The sequence below is a fragment of the Pristiophorus japonicus genome, chromosome 13, assembly GCF_044704955.1.
Source record: "Pristiophorus japonicus isolate sPriJap1 chromosome 13, sPriJap1.hap1, whole genome shotgun sequence".
Classification (NCBI taxonomy): domain Eukaryota; kingdom Metazoa; phylum Chordata; class Chondrichthyes; family Pristiophoridae; genus Pristiophorus; species Pristiophorus japonicus.
This window is the reverse complement of record NC_091989.1, coordinates 114,411,708-114,427,084: the sequence shown is the minus strand read 5'-3', so window position 1 is coordinate 114,427,084 and position 15,377 is coordinate 114,411,708. Positions and strand designations below refer to the sequence as shown.

Here is a 15,377-nt window from a genome sequence, read left to right as displayed (position 1 = left end):
CTCAGTCCTAAATGGCCAATCCTTTATTTTGAGACTGTGACCCCCTGTTCTAGATTCCCCAGCCAAGGGAAACATTTTCTCAGCATTAACCTTGTCAAGCACTTTAAGAATTTGAAATGTTTCAATTAGATTACCTCTCATTCTTCTAAACTCTAGGGAATATAAACCCTTTCTACTCAACCTCTCTTCATAGAGCAATCCCCATATTCCAGGAACCAGTCCAGTGAACCTTCTACGGCGAGTATGTCTTTCCTTAGGTAAGGAGACCAGAACTGTACACAGTACTCCAGGTGTGGCCTCTTCAATGCCCTGTATTATACGACTTCTTTACTCTTGTATACTAATCCCTCTGTAACAAAAGCTTAACATACCATTTGCTTTCCTAATTGCTTGCTGTACCTGCATGTTAACTTTGTGATTCATGTACAAGGACACCCAGGTTCCTCTGAATGCAAACATTTCCCAATCTCTCGCCATGTTCTTGCCCACTTAGTCAACCTATCTATATCTCTCTGCAGCCTCTTTGTGTCCTCCTCACAGATTCCCATCTAACTTTGCATCATCAGCAAACTTGGATACGTTACACTCAGTTCTTTCATGGAAGTCATAAATATAGATTGCAAATAGCTGAGACCCAAGCACTGATCCTTGCGGTGCCCTGCTAGTTACAGCCTGCCAACCCAAAAATGTACTCTTTATTCCTACTCTCTGTTTTCTATCCATTAACCAATCCTCAATCCATGCCAATTATATAGGGCCCAAATTTGGCCAGTACAGATTTCTAGCGCACTCACCAGAGGTGCACCACTTTTCTGGAACAAAAAGGGCGCCAAAAATCTTCAGGCCGAGTTTGGCCGCTCCCCAGCCTCTCCTCGATGGTGGCGCAGCGTGGCACTGGATTCGGGGGTGGAGCCAGGTCCCGGCGCCGAAAACAGTGTTGGGATCTCCGCAAAGGCATGCTTGAGTGTGCACGCATGTGCAGTAGCTCCTCGCAGCCCAACGCTCTGCAGGCTGTGTGGGAGGGGCCCGAAGCACGCCGATCCTATCCCGGGCCGAGTGGCCTGCCGCACAGGCCGGTAGCTGCCTTCCCGCGCTGAGGGCTACAAGAGACAGATTGGTGGTGGTGGGGGGAGGGGAAGAGTTTTGATCCGGCGAGGGGTGTGACAGAATCTTCAAAGATTTAACTATTTTAATATCGAGCTATCTTTAGTAAAAAATATACTCAGTTTAATCAAGCTGATAGCACCTACACCCTGTCCAGTCTCGCTGCTTGGGATTTAAAAAAAAAAACTAGCATTCCTATCATAACACTGTCATTTGGAAGCTACCTGCGCTGATCTCTTAATTCACCGCAGTGTTTTTCAGAACGTACAAAAATGACCACTTACTCTGGCCTAATTTAGTTTGGAGTAAGTTTTAGCTGGCTAAACTTGCTTAAATGGCCAAAACAGGTGTAAGTGGCTGGTAACGCCCCCTTTTTTTAAAAAAACTGAACTAAAAAAAACCTAACTCACTCACTTACACTGGAGCAACTTAAATGGGGAGAATTGCGATTTTTAAGTTACTCCAAAAAAATTTAGTTGCTCCAAAAAAAAACAGAGCAACTCCTGGGGAAACTTGGGCCCATAATCCCCAATCCCATGAGTCCTAATTTTCTGTAATAATCTCTTGTGTGGCATCTTATCGAATACTTTTTGAAAATCCAAATATACTATGTCCACTGGTTCCCCTTTATCCATCCTACTAGTTGCCTCTTCAAAAAACTCCAGCAGATTTGTCAAACACTATTTTCCTTTCATAAAACTATGTTGACTCTGCCTAACTATATTACAATTTTCTAAGTAACCTGTTACCATGACCCTAATAATAGATTCTAGCATTTTGCCTACTACTGATGTTAGTACTTACCCATTAGATACTGAACACTTGTCTATTCAAGTGTAAGTTAATTTTTAGTGCCAAGTCTTAATTACCATCAAACAGCCTCTCTGGCCCTGAAAATGTACTTTTACAAGTGTGGACTCTCATTCCTTCAGATTTTAATTATTATCAATGATGTTTGGTAATCAGCGGATGGATTTAAATGCAAAATATAACTATTGGGGTGGGGTGGGGAGATAGGGGGTTGAGATCTTGCTCATTGCTTGTTATTTTCCATCTGTATTTTTCCATTGGGTCTCAGTTTCTTACTTGTGGCGAGTGTATGTGTTGGACAAAATCTTCCTCAACTGGGATGGGGCGGGAGTGGGGGTGGGGTGGGGGGGGCATGGTTATCATTTGGGTAGTTCACGGCTTCCCATTTCTGGTGTGTGAACGAGGTTGTGCGTGCATGTGTGTGAGCGCATTTATGTTGATTGAGCTCCATCACAATGTCAGTTTCAATAATTACTCCCAGTCAATTTCCTCTATAAAGACATCAGCGCTGTCTCACTTACGTACTCAATAGGAGTATTAATCCCAATTCTTTCAAACTATTTTGAGTACAACGGATAGAATTCATCTTCAGTTACATGAAATTTACTGCAAGGCTGAAGAATGCTTAAGCGCTGACAGTAATTGATCTGTGCAGATTAGGGACCACACAATGTTCATGCTGATGCAAACCCCAAACCCACAAGCACAAGTGATCTTGCCCTGTGACAGGCATTACACAAACCAGCAAGCATCAATTACTGGAACGCAAAAGAAACTAGGACATGTTGCATAGAATTTACAGCACAGAAACAGGCCAATGTTTATGCTCCACTCGAGCCTCCTCCTATCCTTTCTCATCTAACCCCATCAGCATAACCCTCTATTCCCTTCTCCCTCATATGCATCTATACTATTCGTCTCAACCACTCCCTGTGGTAGCAGGTTCCATATTCTCATCACTGTCCGGGTAAAGAAGTTTCTTCTGAATTCCCTATTGGATTTCTTGGTGACTTATCTTGTATTGATTGCCTCGAGTTTTGCTCTTCCCCACAAGTGGAAACATTCTCTCTCTTGTGCTGAATTGGCTTGTTGTGTTGTCCTTGTCTTGGTCTCTACACATTGGGGTCTCAGAATTCAACCCAGACAAATCTCTTCCTCTACCATTAGCTGAGAGCCAGCACGCCTCGACGGGCCGAGTGGCCTTCTTCCGAGCGGTAACCATTCTATGATTCTATTCTATGATCCATCATAACAAATGCCAGAGTGCTTATTTTTATTAAGGTTAGCAACTGCATAATAGATAGAACATCACCTTATATCTGAGAAAAGGTGCTACTTTCAGTCATTGATAAGCACTTAGTAAAGTTTTACTGTTTATAGCTGATCATGGGTCACTAGTTTCAAAATTTTAATTCAAAGATTAAAAGTTCCAAATGTTTATTTTGGGTTCTTTTTAAAAGTCCTTACATATTTAACACAGAGGAAATCTTCCTCCAGAATGGATTAAAACCAATTCACTAGAAACAGCAATAGTTCCTTCGCTGAAAATGTAACCACCAACTGAATTAGTACTTGCTGAAAATGGAGATCAAGTGCCACACCGTTAGTGATCAGCACCTCTTGTATGTAATAAATAATAAACTAGTTGCATTTTCAATTTCCATTCTCTTAACAGAAAGATTCATTGTGTTCAAAATTATGAAGGGTTTTGATAGTGTAGAACGATTCCCACTGACAAGAGTCGGTCACCAGAGGACACAAATTAAAAATAATTGGCAAAAGAAGCCTGGAGGGAGATGAGGAGAAATTCTTCTTACGCAGGGAGTTATGATGATCTGGAATGCACTGCCTGAAGGGGTGGTGGAAGCAGATCAAACAATAACTTTCAAAAGCAAATTAAAACTCTACTTAAAAAAGTAAACATTTGCAGGGCTATGGAACTAATTGAAAGAGCCGGCATAAGCACGACGGGCCGATTGGCCTCCTCCTATGCTGTGTTATTCTATGATCGAGGGCTGCGGAAGGCATGGCTCTCGAGCTCCTCTAGTTCGGTCTCATTCAACTGGAAACAAAGTCCGTAATGCCTTCTGACAAGAATTAGCTGTGGGCTCTGCTGTCTTCCTGATGTTAATCTGGGTTTGATGGAGCTCTGGGTTTATAGCCACTAAAAGCTTCGGCTAGTCACGAGCTCATGACTTTTCTTCCACTCTGTAACACACCAGACATACTGGGGTGGAATTTATTTAAACCGTCAGCTCTGGGAAAGCACAAAGTCGATTCTCAAATCGCCCCTTCCCAAGTCATTAACCCACCCATTAATGTGATTTTATTTACCAACAACTTGTGTTATATAGCGTCTTTAATGTAGTAAAACACCCCACGGCACTTCACAGAAGCATTGGCAGACAAAATTTGACACCGAGCCACGAGGAGATATTGGGACTAGTAACCAAAAGCTTGGTCAACGATGTAGATTTTAAGGAGTGTCTTAATGGAGGAGGTTGAGTTGCGTAAAGTTCTGGGAAGGGAGTTCCAGAGCTTACGGCCTAGGCAGCTGGAGGCACAGCCACCAATGGAGGAGCGATGAAAATCAGGGATGCGCAAAAGGGTAGAATTGGAGGAGTGTAGAGATCTCGGGGGTTGTCGGGCCTGAGGAGGTTACAGAGATAGTGAGGGGTGACGCCATGGAAGGATTTGAAAACAAGGATGAGAATTTTAAAATTAGGTAGGTCAGCGAGCACAAAGAGGTGATGGGTGAGCAGAACTTGGTGTGAGTTAGAACACGGGCAGCAGAGTTTTGGACCCCTACAATAGGCAAGTAGAGTGAAGCTGCTTTTACACTGGGTTATTTGCACTCTGGGGCCATTTGCTCCCCACACTTGGGTCTGAAGCAGCCAACAGCGACGCCAAGACAAACTTACTTGGGTACACTGAGGCCGACTGAAATTGAAGGATTGAAATCAGGAAGCAGTTTTTCCCTAATACAAAGGGTAGTGGAAATCTGGAACTTTCTTCCCCAAAAGGCTGTGGATGCCATGTCAATTGTAGTTTTCAAGACAGAAGTAGATTAGATTTTTGTTGAGTAAGGTTATCAAGGCATATGAAGCAAAGGTGTGTAAATTGAGTAAGGTACAGAGGTCAGCCATGATCAAATTGAATGGCGAAACAGGCTCGAGGGGCAGAATGTCCTACTCCTGTTCCTACCTTCCTATGCAGTACTAAACTATCCAAACATGATCATAGAAATAGCCCATGCCAGATCTTTAATATGGATAAAGCCGGGTGTAGCGGGTGTAGCAGGAGACAGTTTTTTATGACTGGAGTAAGGTATATTGTTGGGGCAGAGTTACTCTGTATCTGGCCTGTGCTCCTTGGCGTTGGGAGTACTGGATTAAAAATAATAATTGAAAAAAAAAAAGTACTTTCTATACTGTCATCTTGGTAAGCACAAAAATCACCCACGGCTCAATGAGGGAAGGGGAAGGGGAAGAGAGAAAACAACTAAAAGAAAAAGTATCCTCTCTGACACACACGGCCCAAGGTACTGACACATCGATGGCCGAGGCAGGGCAGAGGGCCGACCTTACAAATCTCACAGGGAGAGCGAGAGAGAAAGTGACAGAGGCCCAGGAGCAAGCGGTGCTCCCTCCCACTCGTTCACAGATGCCTCTTGCAGGAGCTCCCGAGAGGGAAGCGAGGAAAAGAACAAGCTGCCCTTTAGCCGATTCCTCCCATTTTGGTGCAAGTAGAACATGCCAATCCTCAGAGTTACAGGGTCTCCTGGCACTATGCCTCATTGCTTTAGAGAAACAGTGATTCTTACTCTTCCAAGACAGTTGGTAAACAGTTACGATCAAAATTAAACTTGGAACACAGCACCACCCAGGTTGATCGCACTGTCCTTGCATCTCATTTGAATCCAGTCCAGATTGAGGTGATGAAAATCTCTCTCTCTACCTGCTGCAAATGTTCTATGTGAACCCGCATTGAAGCAATCACAGACAAAGTGCCACAAATTGGCACTAAACTAGCAATCTTACTTAGAAATGCCAGAAGGAACTCAGTGTAGTGTTAAAGGCAACTTCACAACAATAAGGAACTAAACATACAACCATGTTTCAAAATAAGAGTGACCGTCTAATTCCAATAAACAGCTGCAATTTCAGTAAGCGTGCACAATTGGATATACTCCATTCTAACAGTGCAGGAGGAACTAAAATAGTACAGGGACTTACAAGCAAACTACAGGTGTACATTTATTTTTATAAAGGAACATATAACTGTAGTTTACAGAGGGAAACTGGTTTAAAATATATGGAGGCACACTCAGAAAATGAATCGAAATTAAGTACGTGTGCATAAGATGTGGATAAAGAACACAGCGCCATTTCGGTCTGTGTAAGTAACTGGGGCAATCAATTCAAGTAAATGACACCGGCAATCACGTACAGTTGCAGTACAAAGCCCCTGTGATAATGGTGCGGTGGTGGTTTCAGTGTGTCGACTTCCGAACTGCCAAAGTATCTTAACATGATCGCTCTTGGTTCCTCCCTGACATGCTCCTTCAGTCAGTCACCATTAATCTATCTGGATCAGCTCCTTTCGTTCGTGCTTTGTTGTATTTAATAGTTCTGTCTGATTGACTGTCTCCCATTTTCTTCAACTTCGTTTTGGTGGCAACCTTGGCTCAGTAGTCACCTCTCAGTCAGAAGGTCGTGGGTTATTGATTCATAAATGATCTCCTAGTAAAAGATCCTCTAGAAATGAGTGACCATAACATAGTTGAATTTCAAATTCAGTTGGAGGGTGAGAAAATTGGTTCTCAACCCAGGGTCCTAAGCTTAAATAAAGGAGACTACAAAAGGTACGAGGGCAGAGTTGGCTAAAGTGGACTGGGAAAATAGACTAAAGTATGAGACGGTTGATGAGCAGAGGCAGATGTGTAAGGAGATATTTCATAATTCGCAACAAAAATATATACCAATGAGAAGAAAAGACTAAAAGAAGGGATAACCAACCGTGGCTAACTGAGAAAATAAGGGAGGGTATCCAATTGAAAACAAAGGCATACAATGTGACCAAGACTAGTGGGAGGCCAGAGGATTAGAAACTTTTAAAAGCCAGCAAAGAACAACTCAAAAAATGATGAGAGGGGGAAGATAGATGATGAAAGTAAACTAGCACAAAATATAAAAACAGATAGTAAGAGTTTCTACAGGTATATAAAAAAGAAAAGAGTGGCGAAAGTAAATGTTAGTCCTCTGGAGGATGAGACTGGGGAATTAATAATGGAGAACAGGGAAATGGCAGAGATGTTGAACAAATATTTTGTATCGGTCTTCACGGTAGAAGATACTAAAAACATTCCAATAGTGGATAATCAAGGGGCTATAGGGAAGGAGGAACTTATTTCAATCACTATCACTAAAGAGGTAGTACTTGGTAAAATAATGGGACTAAAGCAGACAAGTCCCCTGGACCTGATGGCTTACATCCTAGGGTCTTAAAAGAAGTGGCTGCAGAGATAGTGGAAGCATTGGTTGTAATCTACCAAAATTCCCTGGATTCTGGGGTGGTCCCAGCGGATTGGAAAACCGTAAATGTAATGCCCCTATTTAAAAAAGGAGGCAGACAAAAAGCAGGAAACTATAGACCAGTTAGCCTAACATCTGTTGTTGGAAAAATGCTGGAGTCCATTATTAAGCAAGCAGTAGCGGGACATTTGGAAAAGCATGATTCAATCAAGCAGAGTCAGCATGGTTTTATGAAAGGGAATCATGTTTGACAAATTTGCTGGAGTTCTTTGAGGATGTAACGAGCAGAGTGGATAAGGGGGAACCAGTGGATGTGGTGTATTTGGATTTACAGGCGCCACATAAGAGGTTACTGAACAAGATGAGAGCTCACGGGGTTTGGGGGCAATATATTAGCATGGATAGAGGATTGGCTAACTAACAGAAAACAGAGAGTCGGGGTAAATGGGTAATTTTCCGGTTGGCAAAACAGTGACTAGTGGGGTGCCACAGGGATCGGTACTGGGTCCTCAACGATTTACAATTTATATCAATGACTTGAATGAAGGGACCAAGTGTAATGTAGCCAAGTTTGCTGATGATACAAAGAAAGCAAATTGTGAGGAGGACACAAAAAAAATCTGCAAAGGATATAGACAGGCTAAGTGAGTGGGCAAAAATATGGCAGATGGAGTATAATGTGGGAAAATGTGAGGTTATCCACTTTGCAATTTTTCTCCATTTAAATTATAATTTGCTTTTCTATTATTTCTGCCAAAGTGCTGTAGTACAGAGACCTGGAGGTCCTTGTGCATGAAACACAAAAAGTTAGTATGCAGGTACAGAAAGTAATCAGGAAGGCAAATGGAATGTTGGCCTTTATTGCAAGGGGGATAGAGTATAAAAGTAGAGAAGTCCTGCTATAACTGCACATGGTATTGGTGAGGCCACACCTGGGAGTACTGTGTACAGTTTTGGTCTCCGTATTTAAAGAAGGATATACTTGCATTGGAGGCTGTTCAGAGAAGGTTCACTACGTTGATTTCAGAGATGAGGGGATTGACTTATAAGGATAGATTGAGTAGGCTGGGCCTATACATGTTGAAGTTCAGAAGAATGAGGTGTGATCTTTTTGAAACTTCTAAAGATAATGAAGGGGCTCGACAAGGTGGATGCAGAGACGATATTTCCACTCATAGGGGAAACTAAAACTAGGGGACATAGTCTCAGAAGGCGCCACCCATTTAAAACTGAGATGAGGAGAAATTTCTTCTCTCAAAGGGTTGTAAGTCTATGGAATTCTCTGCACCACAGAGCTGTGGCGGCTGGGTCACTGAATATATTTAAGGCGGCGATAGACAGATTTTTGAGCGATAAGGGAATAAAAGGTTATGGGGAGCGGGCAGGGAAGTGGAGCTGAGTCCATGATCAGATCAGCCATGATCTTATTGAATGGCGGAGCAGACTCGAGGGGCCAGGTGGCCTACTCCTGCTCCTATTTCTTATGTTCTTATGTTCAAGTCCCACTCCAGAGACTTCAGCACATAATCTTCGCTGGCACTCCAGTACATTACCGAGGGGTGTTGCACTGTCAAGACGTTAAACAGAGGTCCTGTCTGCTCCCTCAGATGGACGCAAAAGATCCTTTGGCACTATTCGAAGATGAGCACCAAAGTTCTGCGGGTGTTCTGGCCAAGACTTATCCCTCAGCCAACGCGCAAAACAGATTATCAGGTCATTTAACTCATTGCTATTTATGGTCCCACACTGTTTGCAAGTTAGCTGCTGTGATTGCCTGCTTTACAGCGCTTTCATTTCAAAAATATTTCGGTGGCTGTGAAGCACTTTCGGATGTGATGAAATGCATTATTTATAAATGCAAGCTCTGTTATTTCCAACGGCTCCACGCTCTCGCCCCTTGTTTTCTATCCCCCTTGGCTCCTCTTCCCCATCCTTCACTCTCTGCTCCTTTGGCCAGTTTATTATCCTACCCCTCAGTCTCTGCACCCTGCCTCTACTCATCCTCCATTTTGTATAAAATAAAACTAAAATAAACTACAACTGTGTGAAATCATTTCAGGGACCTCTGCAGCCAACACGACAGACACTGAAGGGCATCACATTTCTTTCTAAAGCAGCACCAATTAAAACAGAACTTGAAAAAAATGTAAAGTTTTGAAGTTACAGGTCCTTTTTCAAGAGAAGTTTTGCCCTATGTCTACTTCCTGATATTTTTCACTCATGTCCAACACACACGCCCAGTTCCATAGGCAAATCCTCACTCCCTATGAACAAAAATGTGACCTTATGTACAAGGGATCGTGTGTCACCAGACAAACAATGAACCCCTTTACTGCTGGTGGTACACACCTGAAACAGTACAGGTTACTCCTGGGTCCTTCAGATCTTCTGACTAATGGCATCATCAAACCAACAGACTCAATAACAGCCTGAAAACTGTAAGCTAAATAATAAAAGCTCTTGCCACAACAGCTCGCTTTAGCCCAGTGTGGCCCAAACACAGATAAACCGAGTTCTTCATCAGTTAATCCCAAATGGTCAACTTTAATCCACCGCAGGTTTCCTTCAAAGATTTATCTGAAACATCAATCACTGAATTCATATCGACTAAACTTACCGACCGGCCTTTTGCTGGGATCCAGGAATTCCAGTGGGTAGGTTTTCCCAAATCCAGGGACTCTCACATCAACTCCAGGTGGTGATTCCGTTGTTTTGGTTGTTGTGTTGTAAAGCAGCCTTCAACAAAAAATAAAAACTAAGAAACTACAAAAATATGACATCAGATGCTTTCTCCTACAGTCAGTATTACCCTCTCAAGCAAGTCCTCGTGCTTCCTCTCTCACTTCAAGCTCTGCCTCCTAAATGATTCTAAAGTCTGTGGAAGCCTTTAGACCAGTTTGGACACATCAGATTGTCACAGCAGGTTTGAATCTTTGCCCAATGTGATAATGAAAAACCAGTCAACACACAATGTTGCGGCTGAAGTTGTAATTTTCACGAGAGCATCTGCTCTGTTATTTTAGAATGAAGTCCCACTCTGGGGCTTGGCTAACTATACACAGCAACCATTAAATGGTCAGTAAATCTCCCCCATTTAAAAGTCACCTTTTGTCTCATGGTGCCGAGAGCTTTAGAGTTCCCTTCGATTGGAATCATTTCATCATCCTAGTCTTTATTAGGGAGGCACTACTTTTAAAGAGAAGTGTATTCCCCTGAATTGTTCCACAACCGTAAAATGTTATTTTATGCTGGAAAATTTCACTCTCGGAGAGATCTTGTATAAAATATCAGTGAAGACGACAGGTTGCATTAATTCTTTGAGGATATAACGAGCATGGTGGATAGAGGTGTACAGATGGATGTGGTGTATTTAGATTTCCAAAAGGCATTCGATAAGGTGCCACACAAAAGGTTACTGCAGAAGATAAAGGTACGCGGAGTCAGAGGAAATGTATTAGCATGGATAGAGAATTGGCTGGCTAACAGAAAGCAGAGAGTCGGGATAAATGGGTCCTTTTCGGGTTGGAAATCGGTGGTTAGTGGTGTGCCACAGGGATCGGTGCTGGGACCACAACTGTTTACAATATACATAGATGACCTGGAAGAGGGGACAGAGTGTAGTGTAACAAAATTTGCAGATGACACAAAGATTAGTGGGAAAGCGGGTTGTGTAGAGGACACAGAGAGGCTGCAAAGAGATTTAGATAGGTTAAGCGAATGGGCTAAGGTTTGGCAGATGGAATACAATATCAGAAAATGTGAGGTCATCCACAGTGGGAAAAAAAACATTAAAAGGGAATATTATATGAATGGGGAGAAATTACAAAATGCTGTGGTGCAGAGGGACCTGGGAGTCCTTGTGCATGAATCCCAAAAAGTTAGTTTGCAGGTGCGGCAGGTAATCAGGAAGGCGAATGGAATGTTGGCCTTCATTGCGAGAGGGATGGAGTACAAAAGCAGGGAGGTCCTGCTGCAACTGTATAGGGTATTGGTGAGGCCGCACCTGGAGTACTGCGTGCAGTTTTGGTCACCTTACTTAAGGAAGGATATACTGGCTTTGGAGGGGGTACAGAGACGATTCAAGAGGCTGATTCTGGAGATGAGGGGGTTATCTTATGATGATAGATTGAGTAGACTGGGTCTTTACTCGTTGGAGTTCAGAAGGATGAGGGGTGATCTTATAGAAACATTTAAAATAATGAAAGGGATAGGCAAGATAGAGGCAGAGAGGTTGTTTCCACTGGTCAGGGAGACTAGAACTAGGGGGCACAGCCTCAAAATACAGGGGAGCCAATTTAAAACCGAGTTGAGAAGGAATTTCTTCTCCCAGAGGGTTGTGAATCTGTGGAATTCTCTGCCCAAGGAAGTAGTTGAGGCTAGCTCATTGAATGTATTCAAATCACAGATAAATAGATTTTTAACCAATAAGGGAATTAAGGGTTATGGGGAGCGGACAGGTAAGTGGAGCTGAGTCCACGGCCAGATCAGCCATGATCTTGTTGAATGGCGGAGCAGGCTCGAGGGGCTAGATGGCCTACTCCTGTTCCTAATTCTTATGTTCTTATGTTCAGGCGTCACACAGAACATCGTTTGGTACTTTAAAAAGGGGGGGGTGGGGGAGGACGTGACCAAACAGGAGACAAGACATCATGAAGTTCTTCGCTGGTGCCATCATGTTTTGGACCAAAAGGCTAGGGACAACACCCTCAATTAGTGACGTTACTCAACAGGAAGTCAGCACTAAAGGGTACAAACATTGCCACAGAAAATGCTCTCCTGTCAGCTCTCCATCAAAAGGATATTCATATTAGAGACTGTGCACAACAGTGAGGCCGAAAGAAAAGGAAAGAAAGACATTAATTATGAAGAAGCTTCTGCTCATGTACCATTCCGACACTAAGTCAGCAGGAGCTGACAATGCAGGCTCGGGACGCTACTGATAATGACGCAGACAATGCATGACATTAATCACAGTTTAGAGCCATACAGATGTCAGAAAATACAGAAAGTAAAATGACCATATTTGTACTGTAATATTCGAAGTAGTAATTCCTAGGGCCTGAATTTGATCGCCCTACTGCCGGCTGTGCCGAGTTTTCTCGGCGGTCTCCCCGTTTTTTCAGCGCTCTCCCCTCCGTGCGAGATTGATGAGCCCCTCACACCGGCGGTTTGAAAGAACCGCTGGGGAGCGTCCGTTAGCGTGCGCCGGCAAGCAATGCGAAAAAGTCCTCCCGTCCGAGATTTATCCAAGTGGTCCTCCGCTCCTGCAGGAGAAAAAACCGCTGCGTGGAAGCAGGTCTTACCTGGACGGTAGGTATGAAGACCTGCAAGGAAAGGTTAGTGAGATGTTTCTCTTTAATTCTTTTGCAGCGATTGTGTTTGAAAGGGTCCTCTGAAGGTTTTGTCATGTTTTGTTTTATTTGTTGAACATTTTTGTGTGCGTTCCCCCTCGGAGCCCGACTCCAGCCTCGGTGTTACTTTGTTGAGGATTGCACTTGCTGTCCAGAATCCCACCTACCGCCCAGAATCGCCGTGTAACGCCCATTTTTTCCGACAGGCATTCTTTTTCTATTTTTTCACCAAACTTCCGCCCAAAGTACCATCAGGATCTTAGCGGTCTTTTCAATGGTAAATGGGCGGAACTTGGCTTTGATCAAATTCGGGTCCCCTAGAAACTTGCAAACGGACTGATTTGAGTTTAGAGGATCATTTATCTGAGCAAGACTCCGTGCAGTAACTTGGTGCATCAACACTATACGACTTTGAGAAAAGCCTTCAAATCACCTCAAAGTCCACGCTTTTAAAGAATAAAAAGCCCCAGCTCTCTAAGCCTGTGATGATAACTAAGGGCCTTTAAACTAAGTATCAATGTAATGGCCCTCCTCTGAATCTTTTCCAGGGCCTCTATCAGCTGTTGGCAAACGAGTTTGGTTGAAGGACCCTTTTCAAATCGATCAGTATAACATGGACACCCCCATCTAAATTATAATGCTCAACATGAAAATGCTGCATGTAAAGAGTGTTTTAATAATGCTTTAGAGAGAACAGGTATTTACTTACAGATATCAGTGAGATGGGCGTGCTTGCTTCTCGCACCAATTCTGGGTACTCCACAGCAACAGATGCCCACTATTAGCCACTTGGTGCTGGTCAATTTTTAAAGCGATTAGCAGGCTAGCCAAGGTAAGTGAGAGCACGAGCAGCCCTGCACATGCTGGGATGTTGCTGGAAGCATGACTCACCGCCGTACTGTCCCATTGGCATGTTCTGTAACCGCTGTACTGCGGGATTGTACGGGTTTGCATGAACACATTCAGGCATGTGTATGAAGGGCCCCGCAGGCGCTCTGAGCACGTGTCGAGAGGATGGCACAGGGTTGCAGTGAAAGGGAGAGGAAGCTACTCGACCGGCAGGGAGTGTTCATTGCAAAGTGAGTGAGAGCTGTGGGCCTCTGTGAGGAGGCAGGCCCAGCGATTGAGAATAATTCACATGAACTGAATCAGTGCCGGTTTTATAAAGAGGAGCAGGCTTGAAATTACCTCCGGCTGCGGACCCCCTGGAAAGTCTCTATGGAACCTTAGGAGTCTACGGACCCAGTGTGAGAAACAATGCTCAATATCACCCACCAATTGAGGGGACCAAAGCTGGCCAGTGTATTCTAGATGAAGCCTAACCAGGGACTTGTACAAGGACAGTACAAGAACAGTATAGTATTTTTGCTCTGTACTAGGTCGTGCTGGCAATACATTTGAACTCTGTATTTGCTTTTGTAATAGCCTCGCGGCATGAGTCGTGAACTTTCAGGCATGTTCGGAGATCCAGGTCTTTTGCCAAGTTAAGAGCCTTAAGTTCGCAACCCTGCATTGTGTACACATGATTTGGCATTGGCCCTGCATAACACTACATTTATCTGTATTAAATGATATATCCCAGAAATGGGCCATTCACCCATCACATCTAGTCCTGGTTGTAATCTGTTCTTCTCATCTAAAAAAGTCCCAACACCTGCACAAATCTTAAGAATAATTCTGTATGTAAATGTGGTTCTTTATAATTTGTAACAATTTTATATTGACATCCAACACTTGGAATATGGTTTTAAAAACCCAGCTATAAATACAACATACTGAAAAATGGAGTGAGCCTGACTTGGCATATTCTGCAGCTTTTAATATGCGTGTCTCAACTCTGTGGTTGATATCTGAGAACAGTTTCAATAATCACATGGCCATCTCTTCTGATCTCACGGTAATCTAATTTGAAAATGTGATCTTCCCGTTTCTTGAGGGTGTGCTGGGGTTGATCATATAATAATAGCTCGAGTCAGCAGCTGCTTCCTTGAGAAACCCAACGACTCGAACATCTCCCCTGACTAGACAACAAATACAGAGAGAGCAAGCCCGATAGCTTATGGAATCTCAACCAAAAAGGAAACCTCTTCATTCAATTTTTGGAGCCTCTCGAAGCATCTTTTCCGTGCTAAACACGGAGTACTTGACTGTTGCTTCCTTCCCCCAATCATTCTCGTAATTCTTTCCACTGGTTTCCTCTTGGATTCTCCTCAAGTGATCACTGTACTTCAGTGGTGTGTACTGTGCTGTGATGGAATGTAGAGCAACACCTTAACCTCTTAGTAAGGAAGCCATTTGACCAAATACATCTGTGCCAGCTTTTGTTAGATCAGTCCAAAACTCATCCCATGGTCCTGCTCTTTCCCCATAGCTCTGCTTCTTCCTTTCCTTCAAATATTAATTTATCCTTTGTTTAAAAGAGGCAATGGTCTCCACCTCAACCACGCCCTTTGCACATGTGCACACTTGGAGCCCCTCAATGCCCTTTAATGGAGCAATAAAAGCTTGGTTTCTTGCCATTCTTCATGGACACAGGTTTCTTTATATCTCTTGTAAATCCAACCAATGGCTCCAGTAT

The 15,377-nt window shown here is 43.4% G+C and overlaps 1 protein-coding gene across 1 annotated transcript in view; it reads right to left on the bottom strand.

The window, feature by feature from the left end:
• pla2g15 (phospholipase A2, group XV) overlaps nucleotides 1–15,377 on the bottom strand; it is a 66,566-nt gene that overhangs the window by 13,645 nt on the left and 37,544 nt on the right. Inside the window, exon 3 of the mRNA XM_070897901.1 lies at nucleotides 10,066–10,184. Within this exon, the coding sequence (XP_070754002.1) occupies nucleotides 10,066–10,184 (119 nt within the window). The remainder of the gene's footprint in view (nucleotides 1–10,065; nucleotides 10,185–15,377) is intronic.